This window comes from Gossypium hirsutum, chromosome A06 (genome assembly GCF_007990345.1).
Source record: "Gossypium hirsutum isolate 1008001.06 chromosome A06, Gossypium_hirsutum_v2.1, whole genome shotgun sequence".
Taxonomy (NCBI): Eukaryota; Viridiplantae; Streptophyta; class Magnoliopsida; order Malvales; family Malvaceae; genus Gossypium; species Gossypium hirsutum.
This window is the reverse complement of record NC_053429.1, coordinates 41321443-41349239: the sequence shown is the minus strand read 5'-3', so window position 1 is coordinate 41349239 and position 27797 is coordinate 41321443. Positions and strand designations below refer to the sequence as shown.

General features: G+C 34.8%; 1 protein-coding gene across 1 annotated transcript; it reads right to left on the bottom strand.

Annotated features, from left to right (window-relative positions):
* Nucleotides 1–24340: 24340 nt before the first annotated feature.
* Nucleotides 24341–26847, bottom strand: LOC107961745 (enhancer of rudimentary homolog). The gene is made up of 4 exons (XM_016897845.2): nt 26662–26847; nt 26256–26349; nt 25584–25704; nt 24341–24677 (listed from the first exon to the last, which is right to left on the bottom strand). Exons 1-4 carry the CDS (start codon nt 26662–26664, stop codon nt 24587–24589), a joined length of 309 nt encoding a protein of 102 aa, XP_016753334.1. The 5' UTR covers nt 26665–26847; the 3' UTR covers nt 24341–24586.
* Between the last annotated feature and the right edge of the window lie 950 nt (nt 26848–27797).

Below are 27797 nucleotides of genomic sequence, written 5' to 3'. Positions count from 1 at the left end.
TATTTTTAGTGATTTTTCAAATCCACGCCACTGCTGCTGTCAGCATCTGTTTTTATGGTAGACTTTACCTATTTCATAGTTTCCATGATTCAACTAGCCCTTTAGCATATATAGCACAAAAATATGATCATGATTAACCATTCCAATGGCCAATCATTGCCAAGCATATCCACACCTCTCAATAACCATATACATACAAGATGATTATAACACTATGCTCAAAATATATAAGCCATTTTCGCATGGCTATCCAAATATATACAACACCAAAGTACTTGACTAATAACACAAGGGCAGTCCTATACATGCCATTTTCAGAGTTCAACCAAAAGTGTACCAAAAGGCTTTGATAGTATGGATGACTTCGACTTCGACTTCGACAATCCCGAGTCCGATAGCTGACGAACCAAAATCTATAAAACAGGGAATCAAAGAACGGAGTAAGCATTTAATGCTTAGTAAGTTTTGAATAATGAAATTAGTTTCGGCTAAGGTATAACATTCATATAGCTAAATGAATAACTTCATATATGCACATTTTCATAATCATATTTACTTTACACTTCAACCAATATATTCATACACAAGGTATCAAACCTATCTAAAGGCCGAAAATTCGTTAATCAATTTAACGGATACTATTTAAAACGAATCGACTTTTCCGATGCATGTACGAAACATACCTTATCGTTTGGATTTTACGAGCGTATTAATTGAAATTATTACAGCAAGATCGCTCACTTCCAAACCCAAGCATCTTCGGAATTTAGCCGGATATAACCACTCGCACAAGGCCTTCGGGTCTTAGCCCGGATATGGTCACTAGCATAAATGCCTTCGGGACTTAGCCCGGATATAGTCGCTAGCACAAATACCTTCGGGTCTTAGCCCGGATATAGCAACTTGCACAAATGCCTTCGGATCTTAGTCCGGATATAGTCACTAGCATAAAAGCCTTCGGGACTTAGCCCGGATAGCATTCGAATAACCATGCACATATATCAATAAATCATGACACATCCATATTTCATTTTCATTACCAAAGCTCAAACACAAGACACTTATCACACTTACTGTAACACCCCGAACCCGAGACCGACACCGGAGTCGGACACGAGATGTTAACAAACTTTGAAAAATGCCCAGTCTGAGTACTAGTCGCTTCAAAAATCATATTTTGAGTTTCACAACTAGAAAATCAGTTTTGTGATTTTTCCCTGAAACTAGACTCATGTCCCCACCTATGTATTTTTTTCTAGAATTTTTAGTCAGGCCAATTAGTACAGTTTATTAGTCAAAGTCTCCCATGTTACAGGGGTCGACTACACTGACCTTTTCCCATTACGACTTGGATATCTCTCTGCACAGAGCTTCAATACTGATGCCGTTTGTTTCTATGGAAACTAGACTCAGAGAGGAATCCATACATATATGGTATGACTTCTAATTATCTCTGGTCAATTTATAGTGAATTTCCAAAGTCGGAACAGGGAATCCAGAAACTGTTCTGGCCCTGTTCCACAAGAACCTGAATATCTCTTACTGTACTGTTCATATGATTGTTTCGTTACTTTCATATGAAAGTAGATTCATCAAGGTTCGATTACATAATTTATTCACTATTTAATTCCACTCCTACGAATTCTTGTGATTTTTCCAATCCACACCACTGCTGCTGTCAGCCTCTGTTTTCAAAGTAAACCTTACCTATTTCGGGGTTTCATGGACCAACTAGGGCCTTGTCATACATATGCCCACATATGATCATACTTAGCCATTCCAATGGCTGATCATTTGCTCAACACTTCCATTCCAACTATAGTTACATCATGAAACCATCTATACATTCATAAACACGAATGGTCTAATGCCATACTCCACTTCTACAAGCCATTTTCGCATGGCTGTACACTTATACATTTCATAAAGTACTCGAAAACAACAATGGGTAGTCCTATACATGCCATATCAAAATTCAACCAAAATAGTACCCAAAAGAGCCTTTGATAGTGTGGGCGACTTCGACTTCAAGATCCCGAGTCCGATAGCTGGAGAACCAAAATCTATAAAACAGAGGAGCAGTGTAACGAGTAAGCAATTTATGCTTAGTAAGTTTTGAGCAAGGAATTCCAGCATAAACAAAGAATAACACACAATTAGCTAAACGGAATATTTCACAATACGCAATTTACCGATATCAAACTTGCTTCACAACATTAACAACCCTTATGTACATACACAATAGACTAACTTAGCCGAAGGCCGGTAGCTCGTTTATCAACTGAGCGAACATTTATTTGTAAGGGCTCGATTAAATTCAACACATACGTAACATATCCCATATTGGGATGTTTTTCGAGTATTCGCTGGAATTTTACAGCAAGCTCATTCATTACCAAATCACGTACCTTCGGAATTTAACCGGATATAGCTCCTCGTTCAAATGCCTTCGGGACATAGCCCGGTTTTAGTAACTCACACAATGCCTTCGGGACATAACCCGGATTTAATAACTCGCACGAATGCCTTCGGGACTTAACCCGGATTTAGTATCTCGCACAAAGGCCTTCGGGGCTTAACCCGGAATTTGTATCTCGCACAAATGCCTTCGGATCTTAGTCCGGATATATTCACTTAGCACAAAGCCTTCGGGACTTAGCCCGGATAGCATTCAATTAATCATGCACATCTAACAATAATTCATGGCACATTCATATTTCATTTTCATTTGCGAAACTCAAACACAAGGCACATATCGTCCTTGCACATTCGGCTCAATAGCCTCACATAGAGCATGATTTAATCACATCGTAATTTAAGCTCTCTTACTCAAGAACTTACCTCGGGTGTTGTCGAACGATTCCGCTAGCTATTCAACCACTTTTTCCTTCCCTTTATCGGATTTATTTCCCCTTTGCTCTTGAGCTTAATTAAACAAATAAATTGATTTCATCATTTAGGCATCAAAAAGATGAACACAAGGCACTTAGCCCATATTTATACATTAGACATTAAAGTCTCATACATGCAAAAATCATGCATCAACACAACATATTAGCTAATTTCTTTCCCCTTGGCCGAATATGCATGTCTATTTTTGGGGTCGATTTCAACACTTAATACACACATATACACACTAGTAAAGCATCCTCCCCTTTTCATCAATTTAACACATGCATTGCTCATTAACATGCAAAGTTACATTCGGCCTTAGCACACATCTTGCTAGCCGATTCTTCTCCATTTAGCAACCAATGCACATATGTGCTCACACAAAAATGCTAAAAAGGAGGTTCAAGAATCATCAAGCCATCATCACATGCATCATTAACAAGCTTCATATTTTGCATGCAATGGCATTAACACAACCTCCACCTAGGCCGAATCTTAACTCATCCTCATGCCTCATCACCACAACATCAACACCAACCAAGAATGATGCATCCATGGTCAAGTGCCATTTCCATCACATAGCAAGATTTAGACCATGGGCTAGGTAGAACTCAAGCTAACAACTAAAACATGCATGCATCTCATGGAACATCATCAAACATACCTTAGCCTAGCTACATGCATGGCCGAATCTCTTCACCTTTCTTCTTCTTTCCTCCTTAAAATTTTTGGCCAAGGATGAACCAAAGGATGAGAAATTTTTTCTTTGTTTTTCTTTCTAATTTAGGCTAATGAAGGTGAGAAAAGGATGAACAAAGATCTTCTCCTCTCTTTTCTTTAGCTCACGGCAATGGGGGGAAAAGAATCAACTACACACTTTTTTTTTTGTGTATTCATCATACTCCTTTTCATTATTTAATTTCCATGCCTATTATTTTATTTTTTCCACCCATGATGCACCAACAAAACATGCCTATGACATGTCTTGGCCATCAAACTTGGTCTACCATGCTTGTCATGGCCGGCCACTACTAGTAGGGGGGGAATTTGACATGCAAGTCCCCCTTTGTCCACATGCACTAATAGGTCCTCACACATTGACCTATCACATTTTAGAATTTTCTCACATAAGTCCTATTGACTAAATTCACATGAAATCAACCAAATTGAAGCTTGAAATTTTCACACATTCATAATTACATATTCTAGACAATAAGTATCACATTCAAACATTTCGGTGACTCGGTTTAGCGGTCCCGAAACCACTTCCCGACTAGGGTCAACTTTGGGCTGTCACACTTACTAATTTCGGCTCAATAGCCACATACAAAGAGCACGATTTTGATTGGCTTTATAGCATGATCTCTATACACATTTGGCTACCCGTCATAGGTATAAACTAATCACCTCAATATATAATTCAAGTAGAATCATTATATCACCGTTTATTTGTCATACTTATATGTCATGACCTAATCGAATCATAATCTAAGTTCCATTACTCAAAAACTTACCTCGAATGTTGTCGAACGATTTCAATGTCTATTCGATCACCTTTTCCTTTCCTTTGTCGGATTTAGTTCCCCTTTACTCTTGAGCTTAACTTAACAAATAAATTGATTTAATCATTTTGAACATCAAGGGGAAATTCAAGGTACTTAGCCCATGTATATTAGGCATTAGAGTCATATATGTATGAAATCATGAATCAAATTCAACCTACTAGCCAATATTCTCCCTTAGCCGATTTTCTAAATCAAGATAAAGCCATCAATATGCTTACCTATAGCCGAACGTACAACATCAATCTATGTATTCATTCGTGTGGCCGAATATGCATGTCTATGGTGAGGCCGATTGTACACTTAATACATTCTACAATTATGGTCACTTGTATTGACTAATTACCATTTTGTTTCAAGTTCAAAGCTCGGCTAAAACACATATATACACTAGTAATCAAATACTAACATTTGCACTTCACCTTAATAGCTAACTTAGCAACCCTTAATTTAACATATAATTGTTCATAGCACAATTAAAGCATCCTCTCCATTCCATCAATTCAAAACACATACATCACTCAATAATATTCCAAGTCATATTCGGCCTTAGTACACACTTGTTAGCCGATTTTTTTTTCTCCATTTAGCAACTAATACACATATGTGCTCATTTGCTAGACTCTACTTCACCTAACTACCATTTCTCATCCAAATAACATGAACAACATTTACTCATGACATCAAGCATTCTTTAATTCGGTTATCACTAGTATAAGCTCCTTACCTTAATATTAACCTAAGATGACCGAGTGCTATTTGACCCAAGTCATCAAGAGTTTTATTATTTAACACCTTAGATATCCATTTCAAAACACTTAACCGGCCTTTGATCAAGACTTTAAACAAAGTCTATGTTCAGTTATCACACACATGGGTGTTATTAGTTTAAAGTTTTAACAAGATTAATTTCTTTCATCAACAATCTTTTTGTTTCTTTATCCATCAAAACTTAAGGGTAAGAAAGAAAAAAAATCAAGTTCTTCTCACACATACCATAACCGAAAGTTCCATCCAACCCTCTAAATTCAACATTTTAGTATGGCTAGGTAAGAAAAACATGATGATTAACCTGAACAAACTAAGATTTCAGAAGAAAGATTAACAAAATTTACTAACCTTCTCTTCATTCAAAAGGCCGAATGCCCCCCTCTATTTCTTCTTCTTGTACGGCTAAGAAGAACAAGGTGATACCCTTTTTCTTTTCTTCACCCTTTCTTTCCTTATTTTAATACTAACTCTTTTATTTTATTCTTTCCAACATGAAACATTAACACACCATGCTTAAAATATGCTATGACCCATAGCATGGCCGGCCGCTAGCTCAAATTTTGGGCAATTTGACATGCAAACCCATCATTTCTATAGCATGTATTAATAGGCCACTTTACATTTGCCTAGCACATTTCTAAATTTTCTCACATAAGTCCTATTTACTAAAATTCACCTACAATTAACAAAATTCAATATGAAATTTTCACACATGCATATATACATATAATAAGCATCAAATATGACAGTTAATTATTTTTATGACTCGGTTTTGTGGTCCCAAAACCACTTCCCGACTAGGGTCACATTAGGGCTGTCACATTAAGTGTTCTGGGAAGTGTCTGAGAAGTCTTGGGTTCAAACCTGAGCAAGTGCAAAAAGTTTTGCTTTTAAAGGAATAAGCATTGTCTCTAGATAATAGGTTTTTGATTAAAAATGGGTGAAGCATGTCATAAAAAGGCGTACTGATCTAGGGGATAGGGATGTGTGGAGTGTTCCAAGAGGTCTGAATTTCAAGTCTTACTTGACGCAAGGGAGTGTTTTGTTTTGCTAACAATGCCGTGGAGGAGTTGTGGTTTGACTGGAACACTAAGGTGTTTGAGTGGAATTCAAACTAAGTAGTTGAGGGATTTGAGAAGAGATTTACAGAGGGTTTTTAAGAGATATTAGGGGAGGAAAAGTGGGATTTGAAATATGGGAGAGTTTTTCCGAAATAGGAACTCTGACCACTCAAATTTTGGCTAGAGAGTAGTAGGATTTTTCTCTTCTCATTATCGGTTCTGACTTGAACTTTTTTTTTCTTTTTTTCCTTCATTTGGTGCTGAAGTTCACTTCCTTTCATTTTTTATTGAGGCTGAATATTGTGGTTGTAAGCTCGGGTATTTGTCATTTCAGGTCTATTTCGATTTTTCTCTCCACAACAGTGCCCTTGCTGATCGACTGTCTCCTCTCCCTCTCTTTCTTTTTCTTTCAGGTTTTTGTTCTTGATTCCATTAGCCGGTTGCTTTTCTCTTCTTCCCTTATCAATATGAGTTTGCCTTGGTCGATTCTCCGCACCCCACTCCCTCACTCAAGGATTAGCCGAATGCACCTTATTTTCCTCCTTTGATTCTTTCTGGTGTTAACAGATTTCCTCTCTTTTCATTGTGCTATTGTGATCGAATACCCCCTTCATCTCTCTCTCAATTCTGTCCCCTTTTCACCTTACACCTTGGCCGAATATTTAGTCTCCCTCAATCAATTCTCTCTTGGCCAAATTCTCTATTTTTCTTAAATAGAGGTGCGATTGTTACATCTTGAGCCTTGGTTCGAGTGGGTGCTTCTGGGGGGTAGGTCAAATTCTACTATCTTCTATTCTTAGTCTATGCTCTCGGTAAGTTTCTATTCACGTGGTTCGATTATTTGTGTGTATGGTCTTAGTTAACTGATGGCAATTGGGTTGCAAGTGGTATTTAAATATTCCAAGCGATCTCTTGCAACGGTTTTAGTGTGTGATCGATCTGGACAAGTGATAGGTAATCTTATGAATAAGTGTTTTTTATTAGAGTTTGCTTCGACTTGATTGTTGGCCTATTAATCGAAACTTCTGTTTGAAATAGGTTGAAGTGCTCATGGGCTGATTCGCACGTTTTCGCAGCAAGGTGTGTAACCACACTACTATAAACGTAGATAGGCAAAAGTTGGAAAAGTACGACTATTGACGCTACATGAGCGTGCGCTTACTCATGTGGTAATCTGAACACATAGATCGTGGACGTTAGATCATAGAGGCCACCATGAGCGATTTAATAGGCTTAGGTCGTTCTAGGCCACGTTGGGTCGGAATGAGCTGTGTAGGCCCCACGGGCTCGTGTGCCCCACACGGGTAAATCACACGGATGTGTGAAGAATATTGGACTAGGCTGTGTATTCCACATGGCCAAGGCCATTTCTGGGCTATGTGGACCACTCGGGCGTGTGGGCCCACATAGGCCTGCATTATGGGCCTTGGGCCCATTTTCGCTACTTGACTGATTAAGGTTACACGGGTCACCCCAGATGATTGTATACCTATTGTTGGGCCAGTATGTATACCCAAGTTAATAAAATGACTATTTTGCCCTTATGAGGTAAAATAACTATTTTGCCCTTATGAGGTAAAATGATTGTTTTGCCCTTATATGGTAAAATGACTGTTTTGCCCTTTTATGGTAAGATGACTATTTTACCCCTATGTGATGTATGTTTATATTTTAGCATGTTATTGTAACTGTATTGAATACATGTATAATATTTTGACATGTTGCATGATGCATTGTATGGGGATAGGTTTTAATATGATTGGAGGAAATGTACTGTACTGGCAGCTCTGCTGCAAATCACTGATGGCTTTAAGCCTATTATACTAGTAGCTCTGTTGCAAATATTGTTTAGTGCTGCAACAGATGCTATTTTGGAGTGTAGGGATGGGTAGGTTGATTTTATCCCCACTTGGAGTGTAGGGCTAGATGGAGTGGAGTGTAGAGGCTGGTTGTGTAGGATTTGAATACTGATTACTGTTACTGCTCTGTTTACTGTTACTGCAATGGGCCAAGGCCCAAACACATGACTGTTCCTGTACTGAGATGGGCTAAAGCCCAAACTGATATTACTACTATTACTGATATGGGCTTAGGCCCGGGCTGTATTTGCTCACTATATGTTTGACTGCTTGTTTATTAAGGGATTACACACTGAGTTTTCGTAAAATCACCCTTCTGCTTATCTGTGCAGGTAATCCTTAGGCGGATCGGTGCTGCGAGGGACTCGAAAGTGGCCACACAATTTTTTTTTCTTCCTTTAATCTTTTAATTGATAAGTAATTTAAATTGGGTATTTTATGTAATATGGCCTCTTTAAATTGTTTAATTTGGGGCTTTATTTATATTGATTTATATTTGCTAGCAGTAAGACACGGGTTTTCAAAAGATAAATATTTTTCAAACATTATGACTACGCAACACGTTTCAAAAGCTTCCCAAGAAACAATGTTTTAATAGGTAACTACGATTTAATATGATTAATATTTTGCTAAACAACTTGAGTTTTAAACATTGAACAAGACAACCTAAACACTAGTTAAGATTACAATGATGTTTGTTACAGAATGGGGTTTTTCAACAGAATTTTTATTTTACGAAAAACACTTCAATGTGACATCGCCAGATTCAGCCATAATGCCCAGGCCAGGTTTGGGGTGTTACCAATCCTGCCCAAAATCCTATCCTTTTTACTGATGATAGGGATAGAGCTCTAAGACAATATGTCATGCCAGTGTTTCATGATCTTAATTCGGGTATTAGGAGACCTAAAATCGAGGTGCAACAGTTCAAACTGAAGCCAGTCATGTTCCAGATGCTTCAGATAGTGGGCAAATTTAGCAAAATGCCTACCAAAGATCCTCACCTGCACTTAACACTGTTCATGGAGTTGAGCGATTTTTTCAAGTTAACCAGAGTGTAAAAGCCCGTTTTTAGGTCAAATCAGAATAGTGGTTTTTGGACCACAAATCTGAAGTCAAAATATTTATTTTATTATTTTAATAAGGTTTACAGCATGATAGATTAATTGTGTGAAAATTTCGTAAAGAAATTTTACCGTTTAAATGATTAATTCGATGAAATGGATTAAATCACACAAAAGATAAAAGTAGCATTCTATATGTTAAATGTGACAGCCCTAATGTGACCCTAGTCGGAAAGTGGTTTCGAGACCACAAAACCGAGTCATAAAAATAATTAATTGTTATATTCTATGCTTATCATGTGTGTACATGCATATGTGGAAGTTTCTTTCCCTAATTTTGCCAATTGCATGAGGAATTATTAAATAGGGATCAACATGAGACATGGTGAAATATGATAGGCTAATTTTAAAGGGCTTATTAGTGCATGTCAACACAAGGGTGGACTTGCATGTCAAATTGCCCAATTCCCTTATAGTGGCCGGCCAAGATAGATTGATGATGGGCAATATATTTGTTTGAATTAGATATTATAATAAGAAATTGGGTTATTGGAGATAAAATAAATTAAAGAAAGGAATTAAAAAGGAAAAAGATGAATAAAATATGGGAGGAAGAAGGAGTGTTCATCCTTTTCCTTGTTACAATTGCCGTGAGTAAAGAAAACAAAGGTGAAGGAAGGCTCATCTTTCATCTTCTTCATTTGCCGAAATTGAGAAAGGAAAGATTGAAAAAAAAGAAACCAAGGCATTCGGCCATGGCTATTTCAATGGAAAGGTATGCATTGTGATTTTTATTCTAATTGATATTGAGATTTAGTTGATATGGGTATAGTCTAGTTAACCCATGGCAAAATTCATGGATTCATTGCTGGGAGAAAAGAATGGAAGTTGCCGTATGTATGGGTATGTATGTACTTTGGAAAGGAGATTTTTGTGTCATTGAGTTCTTGTTGTTATGTGTGTATGTGCATGAGTATTCGGCCATGCTATAGAATTCATGTTGCAAAATGATTAATGCTTAATGTGATATATAATTGTACGTGTGAATGAACTTGAGAATATCTAAATTATTGGTTGGAGGTGCCGAATGTGGTCTTGGATGAGTTTTAAAGAATAAAAATTTAGGTGACTAGAGGTCAAGGACATTCGGTCAAAGGCTTGTGTGCTAGCAAAATCGGCCTAAATGTCGTTTTGATGTGTTGAATTGAGTAAGCTAGATGTTGGAACACATAAGGATTCGGCCTTCTAAAACAATAGAGATAAGTGTATGAAAGGCTAAGTTTAAGTAGTAAGGCCGAATAGGTTGTAGATAAGGCACTTGTGAGTTCTTGGCCAAGCAATTGACAAATTAAATTAGAGTTCTTGTGACGTATAATGTCAAGTCTAACTTGGTATATTCGGCCACCTAATTAAGTACATAGGTGGTGTTGAACTTAATCTTGCACATTCGACCATATAGGGTAAAAATGGGTCAAGTGTTCATGAGATGAAATTTTGTAATTTGATGAATTATAGGTGATAGTATAGATATACATATTCGGCCATCACTTGGGAGCTTATGTGATGTTGAGTATAAAATTAGCAAGGTGATTGCCGAATGTCCAAGTATGCATATGCATGTGTGATTAGATTATTGAAAGTATGGTAATTGCATAAGGTTATTAGCCGAATAGCTAAGAACACAAGGTAGCAAGATAAAAATTTTACCATGCCATTCCGTATGTCATAAAATCATTAAAATGTGAATACCAATATATGTAGCAAAGCGGTTGAATGAGTTAATTTATTTGTTTAAGCTCAAGATCCTAAAGGAGAGGCGTCCAACAAGGGAAAATCGAAGATCATCGAGTAGTCGACTTGGAATTATTTTACCCAACACAAGGTAAGTCATTAAGCATATAGTTGGTATTGATTTAAATGATCGTAATACCTATGTAATTGTGTTTAATGAGATGAAATGTATACAAATGTATATGTATGTAGAGATGAAATTGTCGAATGTAAAAAGGCAGTGAAGCGTATAGAGTGGTTGGTTTTCGGCACTAAGTGTGCGGGCAATAAGTGTTCACGGTTGTGAGATTGGCACTAAGTGTGCGGGCTTGAAATGCATGGCACTAAGTGTGCGAGTTTAAAGTACATGGCACTAAGTGTGCGTGGTTGATTCTTAAGCACTATGTGTGCGAACCCACTATATATATATATTTTCTATCAATTATTTATATTAAGGGTGCGACCTTACCGAGTCGATTTCGGACAGCGGAAAGGGGTAAGTACCTTGAGTTCATGGCTAATAGGCGCTATGTTTATATTTGGAGTTGAGCTTGGTAAGTTTTGAACCTATGTGACAATTATAATTGAAGTCACGTGCATAAGGTTCATCGTGGAATAGGTGAAAGGTCATTTAGTTGTATGATTGTAACGAAAATAAAATGATGTATGAAAATGCCTCAAATATCCTATTGATTAGTATATGGAATGTGAATGTATGACTTGGTATGAGATTGAACCGAAAGGTCTAAGGAACTATGGTATAGTTCGGTTTGGATGGAGTAATTAGTCTCGTTCCATTTTGTTTCCTCTTGTGATAATGTTATTAATGGATGGTAGTGCATTGCTTATGACTTACTGAGTTATATACTCATTCGGTGTTTGCTTGTCACCTATTTTAGGTTTCTTGGACTCGTCTTTTTTGCGTGCTCAGACCGTCATCGAAGTCATCACACCGGCTAGCAACTTTTGGTATTTTCTTTTTAGTTGGGCTAGGAGAACATTTCGGCATGTATAGGCTATTATGTTTTGTTTGAACTTTGGTATGTAAACTTTAGCCATGCGAAAATGGCATAAATGTTAAGTTGGATTTTGGTCCTACGATACTTCGTTATAAATCTTAGTAAAATTGGTTTGATAATGTGGTCATGACTGATAATGGGCCAATTCGGTTTTGGTTGAGTAATAGTTGAGGTCTATTCGATTATTATGCTATATGTCATGGCTGATTATTCTCGGTGTTAAATTCATGATATGTATGATGAATTATTAGTTAGATTAAGGAAAACATCACAAAATAGGCATAGTTTGCTTTAGTAACAGATGCTGGCAGTAGCAGTGATATGAGATTGAAAAATCACTAAAAATATTAGGAATAGAATTAAATAATGAATAAATTATGTAATCGAAGCTCGATGAGTCTATTTTCATATGGAAGAAACGAAATGACCATATGAGCTGTATGTTAGGAGATAATTAAACTCTTGTGAAACAGGGCCAGAGCGATTTCTGGATCCCCTGTTCCTACTTTAGAAATTCACCATAAATTAATCAGAGATAATTAGAAGTCATTCCTTATATGTATAGATTACCTTTTGAGTCTAGTCTCATTAGAAACAAACAGCATAAGTATTGAAGCTCTGTAAAGGGAGATATCTAAGTCGTAATGCACAAAGGTCAAAGTAGTCGAACCCAGGAACAGGGACGACTTTAACTAATAAACTGTACCAATTGGCCAGACCAAAAATTCTAAAAAAATTCTACCATATATATATATGAGACTAGTTCCGGGGAAAATTTACGGAACTGGATTTCAAGTTTCAGAACTCAGGATATGATTTTTAAAGTGACTAGTACGCAGATTGGCAGCTTGTCTGGGAATTTTTAATAAGTGGGTTGAAGTCTGTTAACACCTCGTGTTCGACTCCGGCGACGGTCTCGGGTTCGGGGTGTTACATTAAATGTGTTAAATTGCTTTGGCTTTTGAATATAGTGGCCTTAAATGGGAATTAGACCATTTTAAATGTTAGTGGACATTAATGGCCTTGTTATATATGTTTTATATGTTTATTAAGTATGGATAAAATGGTAAATTGATTTTAAATGAATTAATAGGTAAAACAAACATAAAATAAAGGCCATTATCATATTTGTTGACCAATTTTATCAAAGGAATAAAATAAAAATACCAAGTTAGGGTTCGACTAGAAATTTGGCTACATTAAGGTACGTTTTGCTTCGGTTTTTGATAATTTCTACGTTTTTTAGATCGTTTCTTTGTGTTCTACCATGCCCGTACCTCAATTTCTGAAATTTTTGATGATTTTGAAATGTGCCATTAATGAATACTAGTATATTTTGAAGTATTATGCTAGATTATTGATGGAAATTGAAGGATATGCAAGTTTTATTAAATAAATTTTAACAAAAATGAGTATATGGGATTAAATTGAAAAAGATAGAAATATTGTGGTTAGAAATGTGAAATAAGTGAAAATATGGGCTATTATAATACCATATAGAATTTGGCTAAGGTGGATTGTGGTTAAAAATGTGTAATTTACCATTTTATGTATAAAGGACTAAATTGCAAAATAGTTAAAATTATGCAGGCAAATATGTAAATTTCCATATATGTGAATTAGGGACTAAATTGAAATGAATGGTTACTGAAATGAGATGAAATTTGTTAAATGAATGTTTTGAATTGAGTTACAGGTCTTGTAATGCCTTTTAACCTATTCCGGCGACGGTTACGAGTTAGGGGTGTTACATTTGTTGGTATCAGAGCTACGGTTTAGTCGATTCTAGGACTAACGTACCGTATGTGAGTCTAGCTATACATGCCATATTTAAAACTGTGATAGTGTGATGACTCCTGGCGTTCTTAAATGTGTTTTCATATAGTAATGAATCCCAAACGAGCTGTAGCGGACAATGTAGAAAGTAACGCGCTGGCTCCCACTCAAGGAGTAGTGCCTACTGAATCTAGACCTGTGACGAGTAGTCACAGGGGTGAGGCTTTGCACAGTACATTTGTATGAATCCGACTGTTCTGCAACCTCTACCCCCACCTGTTCCCGAACCGATCCCAGTAGTTCCTCAAGGTATCGATCATTTGCGATTAAATAAACCACTTGTTGATAGAATTCGGAAACACGGAAATGAGGAATTTAGAGCCACTTCTAATGATGATCCTGAGAGGGCTGAATTTTGGCTTGAGAACACGATTAGGGTGTTTGATGAATTGTTTTGCACACCTAAAAATGTATGATGTGTGTTGTATCATTGTTGAGAGATACTGCGTATCAGTGGTGGAATACCTTGATATCCGTAGTTCTGCCAGAGCGAGTCACTTGGGATTTCTTTCAAGTTGAATTTAGAAAGAAATATATTAGCCAAAGGTTCATTGATCAGAAGAGAAAAGAATTTCTTGAATTGAAGCAGGGCTGAATGTCAGTTACAGAATATGAATGAAAGTTTGTACGACTCAGCAAATATGCTCGTGAATGTGTTTCTTCTAAAGCTATAATGTGTAAAAGATTCGAGGATAAATTGAATGAGGAAATCAGAGTGTTGGTTAGAATTCTTGAGCTTAAAGAGTTTGTTGTTCTGTTTGACCGAGCCTGTAAAGTCGAAAAGCTTTGTAAAAAGAAAAGAAAAGTCGATTCTGAGGCTAGAGAGTCTAGAAAAAGATTTACGGGCAAATCACAATAGTTAGAATCAAAGAAATTTAGAGAATATCATCCTCGTTCTACAGCCTCTGTGAGAATTTCTATTAGAGATAGAAATGTGAGACAAGCAAGTTCAAAACCTCAGGCGACATCTGTGGCCAGTGTGGGAAGTGTTAGAAACGTTGGATCTGAATGTAAACATTGCAATAAGTGAAATTACGGTGAATGTAGATTAGTGAGTGGAGCCTGCTTTAAATGTCGATCTTTTGATCATTTTCTCCGTGATTGTCCAGAAAAGTTCACAGCTGAAAGAGAACAACCAGTGAAAATAAGTAACACGACTGCTAGAGGGAGACCGCCCTGAAACACCAAAAATGTGAGTGGTAATCAAGGTACTACGAGAGATTTGATTGTGAGATCCGAGACACGAGCACCTGCCAAGGCTTATGCTATACATGCACGAGAGGAAGCATCATCACCAGACGTTATTACTGGTAATTTTTCTCTTTTTGATACTGATATCATTGCGTTGGTAGATCTGGGATCAACCCATTCATATATCTGTTTGAATTTAGTATTTAAAAAAGAGTTTACATGTCGAGTCTACAGAATTTGTAATTAAAGTACCGAATCCTTTAGGCAAGTTTATTTTAGTTGATAAAATTTGTAAGAATTGTCCTCTGATGATTCGGGGTTACTATTTTTGAGCTGATTGATGCTTCTACCATTCGATGAGTTTGATGTGATTCTGGATATGGACTGGCTGACTATGCATGATGCCATTGTGAATTCTAGACAGAAGACTATTGAATTAAAATGTCAAAATGGTGAGATTCTTCGAACTGAGTCTAATGATTTGAATGAATTACCTATTGTGATATCATCTATGTTAGCTCAGAGATGTTTGAGAAAGGGCTATGATGCATATCTTGCATACGTATTGGATGCAAAAGTGTTAGAATCAAAGATTGAATCCGTACTTTTTGTTTGTGAGTTCTCAGATGTATTTTCAGAAGAATTACCGGGATTACCACCGATCAGAGAAGTTGAATTTGGTATTGAGTTAATACCGGGAACAACTCCGACATCGATAGCTCTGTATGGCTCCAACAGAACTAAAAGAGTTGAAAGCTCAGTTGCAAGAATTGACAAACAGAGGTTTTGTACAACCGAGTTATTCTCCTTAGGGTGCACAGTTTTGTTTGTGAAAAAGAAAGATGGCACGATGCGCATGTGTATCGACTATAGACAGTTGAATAAAGTGACTATAAAGAACAAATACCCTCTACCACGGATTGATGACTTATTTGATCAGTTGAAAGGGGCTACAGTATTTTCAAAGATTGATCTGAGATCGGATTACTATCAGTTGCAAGTTAAAGAGTCGGATGTACTGAAAACCACTTTCAGAACAAGGTATGGCCATTATTAATTCCTTGTTATGCCTTTCGGTTTAACTAATGCTCCTACCGTTTTTATGGACTTGATGAATCATATATTCAAACCGTATTTAGATGGTTTTTTGTTGTATTCATTGACGATATTCTGATCTATTCATGAGATGAAACTGAGCATACTGAGCACTTGAGAATTGTGTTACAAACTCTATGTGAAAAGCAGTTATTTGAAAATTTCAGTAAATGCGAATTCTGGCTCAAGGAGGATGGATTTTTGGGACATATCGTTTCAGCCGACGGTATTAGAGTTTATCTGAGCAAAATTTCTTCTATTATTGATTGGAAACTTCCGAGAAACGTATCTGAAGTATGTAGTTTTCTGGGCTTAGCGGGCTATTACTGGAGATTTGTAAAAGGATTTTCAATGATTGCGATGTCAATCACTCGATTGCTACAAAAAGATGTAAAGTTTGAATGGTCGGAAAAGTGTCAACAGAGTTTTGAACAGTTGAAAGCGCTGTTAACAGAAGCACTAGTTTTGGTTCAACCTGAATCGAGTACAGAGTTCATGATTTATAGTGATGCGTCGTTAAACGGATTAGGGTGTGTTTTGATGCAAGATGGAAAAGTTATTGCTTATGCTTCTCAACAGTTGAAATGGCATGAAAAGAATTATCCGACGCATGATTTAGAGTTGGCTGCGATTGTTTTTGCATTGAAGACTTGGCGACACTATTTTTACGGTGAAAAATGTCATATTTATATGGATCATAAAAGCTTAAAATATCTGATGTCATAGAAGGATTTGAATTTGCGACAACAAAGATGGCTCGAGTTATTTAAAGATTATGATTTTGTGACTGATTATCACCAGGGAAAAGCTAATGTAGTTGTTGATGCCTTGAGCCGAAAATCATTGTTTGCGTTACGAGCTTAGAATTCCCAGTTGATGATATGTGATGACGGGTCTATTTTAGATGAATTGAAAGCTAAACCGGTATTTCTGCAATAAATTTTTGAAGCTTAGAAAAATGTTCATGAATTACAAGCTAAACGAATTCAATGTGAGTTTAATTTTGATTCAGAATTTCATATTGGAACTAATGATTGTTTAATGTTCTGAAACAAAACTTGTGTACCGAAAAATACAGAGCTTATTCAGAAAATTTTGCATGAAGCACACATGTGATATCCCGAATTACGGCCTAATCGAAATAGTGGTCTTGAGACCACAAATCCGAGATAGAAATAATTATTTTATAATTATTTTTAGGTCTATGATATGATTGCATGATTGTGTGAAAGTTTCATGAAGAAATTCTATGCATAAAGTGCTTAATTTGAAATTTGGGACTAAATTGAATAAGTTGCAAAACTTGCATTCTAGAAGTTTCTAGTATGAAATTGCTTTGGAATATTAATTAAGGGGTCTTAAATAGCAATTTTACCAATTTCTAAGTTTTAGTACAAAAATTGGACATGGATGGAATTTTTGAAAGTTTAGTAAGGAAGGGCATTTTGGTCATTTGGATTTTAATGAATTAAAATGGAAAAAATCAAGCAAAAATCCATTCATCTTCTTCATGTTGCTGCCAAATTTTACTTGCTACCATAGCTAGGGTTTCTTCAACTTCTAAGCTCAATAGTAAGTCAATCCTAGCCCCGTTTTTAATGTTCTTTATATTTTTGAAATTCTCGTAGCTCGGTTTACCTATTTCTACCAATATTTTGAGCTAGGGTTTATATTTAAAAATTTACCCATGAATGATATGCATGAATTTTGATGTTTTATGGTGGAATATGAAGCTTGAGATTGTGTTAAACAACTTTTGCTAAGTGATTTTACGTAAAAACGACTAAAATGACGTAATCGGTAAAAATATCTAATGTTCATAAATACATGATAGAGTGTGAATTTGATGTTGCTATAGAAGGGAAAAATGATCAGCATGTCATAAAACATAAGAAAATAGGAAGAAATTTAATTTTTGAGCTAGGGAAAAAATCGTAATTTTGTAAAACTTTAGGGGTAAAATTGTAATTTTTTCCATAGGATGTTTTTGGAGTAATTTGAGTAATGTGATACATTAATAAGTCAAATGTGTTATTATAGATCAAGAAAGACGTCGACCTTGATCGAGGAAAGGAAAAGATTTCGAGCTAAATTGTAATCTTTATACATTTTGTACCGAGGTAAGTTCATGAGTAAATAAGGTAACATAATTGTTGTTTTAAGAAATTTAATGTTGTTTATATGATATGATGCTTATTATTATCATGAAATGTTATGTTTTGTGGTTATTGTTGAATAATATGTAATTATGTGAATTACTTGATGAGTATAAACTATCACCGAAGTATTGATTTCGACATTTCGTGGAAGATGGCAAAGGAATATGATCGAGGAAAATCTCATTTGAACATTAGGAATAGATTAGGATATAAGTGACATGTCACTAGGAAATTGAGATCCGAACTAGTTGAGTTGCGTTCCGAGTTCGTGAGAATTATGAGGCATCCGAACTCGTTGAGTTGTGTTCCGAGTTCACTTATGGATGCAAGCATCCGAACTCATTGAGTTGTGTTTCGAGTTCATTATGGATGTGAACACCCGAGCTCGTTGAGTTGCGTTCCGAGTTCATTATGGGTGAAATTATGATAGTTTGATTTCATGTATCCGAATTATATTCCGATGTGTTCAACGGGTAAAGTTCTAGTGAAATGGAAGAATTCTCGAGATGAAAGTGACTAGTTAGTAAGTGTCGTGGAACGGATACTTTGTACAGGTATGTACTTAACCTTCGGGTTGAGACTTCAATATAACAATAATATGGTATGAATGATTTGGTGATATTATGCAAATGTGGATTTCGTATTATTGCATGGTTATGTTACTTGCTATTTACATGCGAACTTACTAAGCAATTATGCTTACTCCCTCCTCTCTATTCTTTGTAGTTTTGTCAAGCTGGCTAGGAGATCGGGAACGGTCAGAGGCACGCTCACACTATCAACAAACTATTTCGGTATAATGACTTGTATATTTTGGGAATATGGCATGTATAGCATTATAATCATGTTGTGTATATAATCTTATGATATGGCTCATGGATGGCATGGAAATGTTTGAGAGGGATTAGCTATTGGAGTGGCTAATCAAGATTATATTTGATAACATGTATGCTTTATGTGCTAACTAATCTATGGAAATCCATAAAATGGTGAAATTGGCTATAAAACAGAATCACACAGCAGCAGTGACGTGAGTTTGAAAAATCACTAAAAATAGTAGAGATAGAATTAGATGATGAATAAAATATGGAATTGAAGCTTAATGAATCTATTTTCATGTGGAAGAAACAAAATAGGTAAAATAGTTGTATTTTATGAGATATTTACGTTTTGGTGAAATAGGGTCAGAGCAATTTTTGGATCCCCTATTCTTACTTTATAAATTCACCATAAATTTTGTAAAAATAATTAGGACTTACACTTTATATGTGTGGATTCCTTATTGAGTATGTTTTTAAGAGAAACAAACGGAATGGTCATTGGATCTCTGTACAGGAAGAAATTTGATTCGTAGTGCACAGGGGTCAGAGTAGCCGAACCCTAAAACAGGGGAGATTTAACTAATAAACTGTACTAATTGCCCCGACCAAAAATTCTAGAAAAAAAATTAGTTAGTAGATATATAAGTCTAGTTTTAGGAAAAATTTACATAATTTGATTTTGAGTTTCGTAACTCAAGATATGGTTTTTTTAGCTACTGTGACGTAGACGGACAGTTTACTACGAGAATTGTTTGAACTTGTTTAAATGCTAAAATAAGTTTAGTAATGTATCATGCTCGACTCCGGAGATGGTCTTGGGTAAGGGGGCGTTACACTATCAATAATCAAAATTGTAGACAAGCCAACAAAATCACAGATAAATTGCCAATAATCAAAATCGTGGACAAGCCACCAAAATTGTAGATAAACTACCAATAACTTCCACCTTTCACATATCCCACCCTATGTATGTGATATGACCAAAATCACTTAAAATCACAGAAGCATGTTTAACATGCAAATCACATATGTACACATGGTACCAAAATTTCACTTTTTATAAATCATGCAAAAATAACATATGTCATAAGATCACATAACATGAGAATGAGATTTTCGTGATTTTCATTTCATTAATAATCAACAAATCACACATCATACATATCACCAAAATCAGTGGTCTCCAATCGCTTACTTGACATAGTCCATAACAATTGGTTTTATCTCTCTTAATGGATACATAGAGTATCCTCATCAAACATAATTTAAATAATAATTTTAACAATATAAAACATAGGTTTATTTTTGTTTAATTTTAAAACTCACACATGATTGTAGATCCGATGTGCAACAACTCTTTAAAAACGCCCACACGTGGATCTAATGATTAGATTACCTAATCAATCAAAAAATGGTGATCTTATGTTAATGACAACTATTATTAAGGTTGATATGATAGTTAGTATCAATTTCCAATAACACTTACCCTTAGAAATAATCACTTCGACTAGTGATTTTGATTCCCACATTAATGGTCTCTCGAGTTGGCGTCGATCGACCCTTCAATAAACATGACATATGAGATGTTAAGACTTGAGAAATAATTGACTAAGGCCCTCAAAAGCATTCGGCCAAGAGAAGAAAATAGTGAGGAGAAAAATATTTCTACACAACCCGTACACTTACACGATCATGATTAGAATAGAGGATCAATAAATCGTCTTGAACATGAATCAGAAAGGAAATGAGGATCTAAATAAGATAACTATTTTTGAAAATAAGTCCATGAAAAAGTTTAGAATTAAGAATTAATTTAAAATAAATAATGCATTTTTTTATTACTAAAAAGAATAACAAAGGTTGAAAATTGAACAAGAAAGAGGGAAGAATCCCAACCGTTGGCAATGGAGCTATGGTAGCGGCGATGGCGGCAACGACGGTGGTGATCCGACTACAGAAGTAGCGGTTCGGCAGAGGAGAAGAAAAGATTATAAGTCTGGTCACTCACTTAAAAGAGAAGAAAGGAGAAGAGAGAAAATTAAGAAAAAAATAGAGGAGTTGCACGGTAGTTGCTGCAACAGTAGAGGGTGGCGCTAAGGGCGGTAGCGGAACAAAAAGAATAAGAGAAAAAGAGGAATCGTGATGAAGTGGTGGTGTTTAGGTCGAATAGTGGTGGCTAACGGTGGAGGAAGGGTGGCCAAAAACAAAATAATGGTGGTTCAAGGTGGTGCAAAAGGGGAAGAGAAGACAAAAGTGAGGAGCAAAGGAGGGGAATGACAATGAAAAAGAAAAGAATGAAAAGATGGAACAAAAGAGTGTTCTTTATCTTGTCTAGGTTCAATGAACATCACACAAGGTAACGGTGAAGAGAATGGTATGTTGAGGGGATAGAGGAGCAAAAAAGGGATCATGGGAGTGAAAAAGGGGCTAAATGAGGGAAGATTGACTCACACACAAGGAAAGAATCTTTTCTCATGCATGATAACTAGGTTGGATGACACTGAGTGTTCACACTAGCAAAAGTTATCAAAAAATTTAAATAAAAGTTTGGGAATGTGAGAAATTGAACAAATGACCCTTTGGAAATTATTTAAGCACTTACCCACTTGATCACATTACTCATTATGATCATTTTAACAGAAAATATTTAAAAACATGGGATGACATTTGCTAAGGGTTTAAAACAAAGTTGCACCAAATAGAAATTAACGAGACGAAAGGGATTCGAACTCAGATGATCAAGGACAGCTCCACCACTACTCAATCACTGTAATTGATATTTATTTGTTATCAAATGTGCAAAGGTCATCTAAAAAAATTTGGACGTGACCATTCTCAGTTCATTAACCCAATTTCTACTAACCCGATTTTTGGGATGTGACAGTAAGATTAGATATTGGACGCACTTTCTTGCAATTGTGTAGAAAATGCGTCCAGCTCTCTCCAAAATCGACTTACGACTATTTTGTCAATTATTTTTTTAGGTATATATGCCTCATTTAGCCATATAATTGTATAATTGCAATTTATACTATCAAGCATGACATTATAAATTACAGTCTAATTACACTCTATTGGTCAAACACATATAAAATTAGAATTTATTGTAATTACAAGAAGGTGTAATTATTAGAATGATAATTACACTTTTGTCTAATTATATTATAGTGTCCTTTATATCAAGTTGATATTTTATGTTTTTTATTCATGTGACAAAAAAAAATAAACTATAAGTGTAACCGCTTATATTTGCTTTAATTATATTTTCATCACCAAATTTTAAAAAATAAATTTACATCACAAATGCTATCACTTTAGTATATTATAGTTGCTTAGTCGTTAAGGGTACGTTAATATCCTGATTTCAAATGAAATTTTAGGTCAAATAATAAAACTAGTCCTTATAATTTCAAAAGATGATGAAACGGTTGTGATAATATCTTAGATGGTTGGGGAAATATTGTATTGGTATTTTAGGTATAAATTATATGGATAGTATGAATTTGACTCTTCAATTCCTTATTTTTAATTTATTTATTTTTTGTTTACCATGTAGAGTAAATAGACCAAAAATATCCACAAATGTATCAATGGATTAATTACTTCACTTTTAAAATTTACCAAAACTAAAGTGCTTGCGATTTTATTTTTATAAATTAGATATATAATGTTTGATAGAAATTGAAATTTGTTGTTATATTTTAGTTTTATTGATATTTAGTAAATTTGTCACTCTACGTCAACTCTATATTGAATTTTGTCAATTCACTTTTGTATGATTGAATTATGAAACTAAAGTTTGATTTTTATTAGATTTTATTATCCAATTTTAATCTAAATTAATTTAATAAATATATTTTACTTAAATAAATAACTAAAATATTGCTACTTAAATATTTAAATTTATTTTTTTATGTATTTTAAAAAGTTTCGGGTCTTCCTTTCATTAAATAACTTAATATTCTATATTAAAATAAAATATTTAAAATAATATTTTTCCTATTAATTTCTTTTTATACAATAATAAAGATGGATGATAGGAGTAACAAAAGCTTTAACAACTACTCCATTCAAGTCAAGACCCCATTAATTTTTTTTCAAATCATTAAAGTCAATATCAAATGGTAAAATTTTATTTAAAAAATTAAAGTTGGAGGTAAAATTAATTAATATTGAAAGTTTAGGGACTAATTTTAATCCAATAAAAATTGAGTGATAAATTTATCCACATGCTTAATGTAAAACTTTAACATCAATTAAAATAGAATATAGTGACAAATTTCAATATCCATTTATAATATGGTGACAAATTTACACTATGACCCTTATATATATTATCGGTGTAAAGTAGGATTCAAATTTTAAAAATTTTGTATACCTAAATTAGATTCAACTTAATTTACTTTAATCTAATCATAAAAAATCAACTCAAAACTACCCAACTCTAACCCAAAAGTACTCAAAATCTCAAACCATAAAATGATTTGAACCCAACTCTAACCCAAAAGTACTCAAAATCTCAAACCATAAAATGATTTGAACCCAAAATGATCCAAACAAGTAATCCAAAATTACCTTATTTGATAAATCCAACCGATAAATTTGAATGACTAGCTAAAACTCAAAATAATCCTAACTCTAAAAGATTCGAAAATTTAGAACTCAAATTCTTCAACACAAATTAATATGGTAAAAATCAACCCAATTTATCACAATTAAGAGCTTGAACACTCTCTTCATGAATAATTATTTCTTAAAATTAGAAAATTATATTTAACCCGTAACACCAAAAACTTGTGAACTTACGCCTTGTACATGGTTAACAAGGAAAACATAAAGAATTAAGATTATGCCTTAGCACCTCTCTTACCAACAATCGAAAACGAAACCGATTAGTTAAAAAACAGTTGGTATAATTCTAATCCAAACCCTAAAACTAAACTTAATTCAAAATCCAATTAATTCAAAATCCAATCCAAAGTGATTTAACCATAAAAAGTCAACTAACCTGAATTATTATGAACCCAAAATAACACCAACCCAAAACAACCAAATGCCTTAAATAATCCGTTCCAAGTAATGACCTGACCAAGAAAGCAAAGCCTCAAGCCCGAACCCCAAAAGTGATCCGAACTGAAATAACCCAAATTGACTGATCCAACCCTGACACAAAACCTGCCTGACCCACACAATTGGCATGTTTACTATCAAGCAATCAAGCATCCATATGCTAAGGTTAATGAGACACTGTCAAGGACCATCACATAATCAAACCAAGCAGCCAAACATTGTACGATTATACAAGCTCAAGCTTCCTCCATAATTTGTATTTTTGCTTATATTACAACATTCTATTTATGGAAACCCTGGAGAAAGCTGCAATGGTTCTAAAAAGTGAGGGAAACAACAGCACAATTATCACATGAGGTCTTCTGCACTTCGTACATGTTTTTTCCCTAATTAAATTCTCTTTTACTGAAAAAGGTTTAATGTGCCAACTTTTTAAGGTGTTGAAACACTTTCTGTTTAATCCATTGCCTGTCATAAGGCAAATATGCTTGAATACTGTGATCATAGCTGCAAGCAAGAAATAAACAATAAAACCTGTTATCTTGCCAATGGAATAACAAGAAGATTGCATGCAATAAATGGACTCGGCAAAACCATTGGTTGCAGCCTATTCAGCTTCTCATAGGATACAACCACATGGTTCCACCAGATCAAACAGCCCAGAGTCCAGACCCCCACAAACTGACGACTAAATCCTAGACAACCTCTCCCATTCATGTGTAACTGCACTCATGTTTCAATACATGGTGATTGGATCTTTCTTAGTATCTAAAGAAAATACAGATTGTCCATCAGCCACATCCATTTCCTTGAGCCTTGAATAGTTTCTATTTTGAGTCCATGAGTCACCGACTCACTGTAGAAAGTTGCATGCAATAAATGGACTTGGAAAACCCATTGATTGCAACCTATAACCTATTCGGTTTCTCATAGGATACATGGGAACTACATGGTTCCACCTGATCAAATAGCCCAGAGTCCAGATCCCTACAAACCAACGTCTAAATGCTAGACACCATCTCCCATTCATGTATAACCGCACTCATGTTTCAATACATGGTGATTCAATCTTTCTCGGTATCTAAAGAAAATACGAGTGTCCATCAGCCACATTCATTTCCCTGAGCCTTGGGTAGTCCAAGGGCAATTCTATTGTTATAAGTTAATGAAATTCATTTGAAAACACATTTGAGTTTCAGCAGAAAAGGCAACTTTTCTACGGTGACTCATGGACTCAAAATACATGCTTATTCCTCAGGGTTCAGGTTCTACAATGAAAAATCATGCCTTTAATAGACAGTTTTTAAGACACTTGATCAACACATGACTGAGTAAACATGAAATATTACATAAGATAGATGATAATGTTCAAAGAGAAAAGGGTGTACGAAAAAAAAAGATTGAAAGACATACACAAGGGCACTCATATCTGCAAGGCCATCAATAAAATTGTAAAGATCAACAATGTCATATGTGATGTTTCTTGTTGCTGGATTTAGCTCCTTAAGTTTCCTTTCATATAGTCCACATATACCTTCACACGTCAAATATTATAAAACTGTAAAGCTTGTCCAATCATTTGGAACCAGTAATTCGAAAAACACATGCATAATTAAATCTAAGGATCACTTCAAACATATGCATAATCTCCAAAAGGAACAGTCCACTCCCTGTACTAGAATCTGTTTTCAAGAACAAACTAATGAAGTATGAACTTAAAAATCATAGCAGCAGTCATCCAAAACAAACATTTAAGACAACAAATACACCGTCAATTTTGACACAAACCCGATTAATCCAAACCAGAACCAAATCCAATCCGATTTGATCATAAAAAGTTAATAACCCAAAGCTGTCCAACCTAAACTTGAATTAATCAAACCCAAAACTAATCCAAATCTGAAACCAAATCACCCGACCCTCAAACCCAAATCAGCCTGAACATGAAATGACCAAACCTAAAATTTGAGTTTGACCCTATCCTGATTGATCCAGTCCAAAACCAACCCAACCCGTGCAATTGATAGCTCTAATAACAAACAACAAAAAGCAAGACACTGTAAGCAAAAATAAACGAAAAGATACCATCCATGGCTTGAGTTACGGAAGAGTAATCCATAAATGTTCTCGTTGATCTGTTCTGTGAAGTTTGCATCAAAACAATGGTGTGCTTGTTTGCCTAAATTCCCAAACAAAATAACACATAGGCAATTAGGGGAAAAAATCACTAATACTAAAATAAGTTTGAGCGTAATTATAACGCGGGGAAAGAATTAATAAACCAACATTAGTTCCTAGCAAAGAAATATTCAATCTTTAAGTAATAAAAAGAAAATAGCTGCAATTTGCTCGGTTTCAAGAGCTGTGTGCCCTATTCTGTATTGAAAAGGAAACGCTTAACGAAACCCTAGTTTAAAGAGGCAAGAAAATGAATTTTTACAAGCAATATTTGATTGAATTTGGGGACAAAACAGAAGGAAAAGGGAATTACCATGCGATTATGATAGATGGAACTGAAAGAGAGAATCTGCTGCCAACGTTAAACTGCTGAAATCAAATGCGGTTCCAATGGAAGTCCCCAAAACAGAGTTTTTTATCTTAAAATAAAATTAAATTAAGAAAGGTTAAAATGTGCTCTAAGTCCTTGTATCCTCTTGCATTTATAATTTAGTCTCTCTATTTTTAATTTCTTTGCTTTTTGGATTTTGATATTTAGGTCAAGTGTTGATTTTATTTTTGTTGTTAAATTTACTAGTGTAAAATTTTGAAATAGAAAATATTTACTTAAGTATCATATAATAAAAATGGTATTATAATATACTTGTATTGAACTGAAGAAGTTAACTCTTCTTAACAATTCAGCTTACATTTTTATATTCAAAATATAGAAAAATTAAAATTTTGAAAATACCAATAAAGGACTAAATTTCAAATGTTTAAATAGTATAAGAAGTTAAAGCATATATTAACCAAATTAAAATTTTAAAAAGAGCAACTGATGTCTCCCTAGTCATTAGAATAGTTGACGAAGACTTTGACTTAAAGCATATATGTCGATATTTCTTTAAGGGCATGATTGTCCAAAAGAATTGAATTCTGGTTTAGGGTTAAGTAGATGAGTTTAGGCAGGTTCAGTGGTTAACTTAGTTTATTTCATTATGCGGGTCGATTTTCGATAATTAGATTTATTTAAATGATTTATAGACTAATTTACCTATAAAGACATATTTTCAAGTATATTTATGGAAATGGATTAATTTCTGCATTATTTATCGAAAATAGCTGATTTTGACAAAATGTGTGCACGTAGAAGCATTTTAGGGTGAAATTTCAGCAAAATGCGCCCTTGGGGAGCAATTTTGCCATGTCAACACAAAAGGCGCTGACGTGGACGCGCTTTACTAACGTGACGAAATCACTCCCCTAGGGGCGCGTTTTGCTCTGTGTTTTTTCTAGGTTAAGGCTTTTTGCATGTTTAGTCCTTAGGGTTTTTAGGGTTAGGGTTTTGATAAAATAATTTAGGCTTAGGTTTGTAGGGTTTAGGGTTTTGTTAAAATAATTTAGAGTTTTGGGTTTTAGGAATTTTAAAAAATAAATCAGGATTTATTTTTTAAAATTAATTAAATT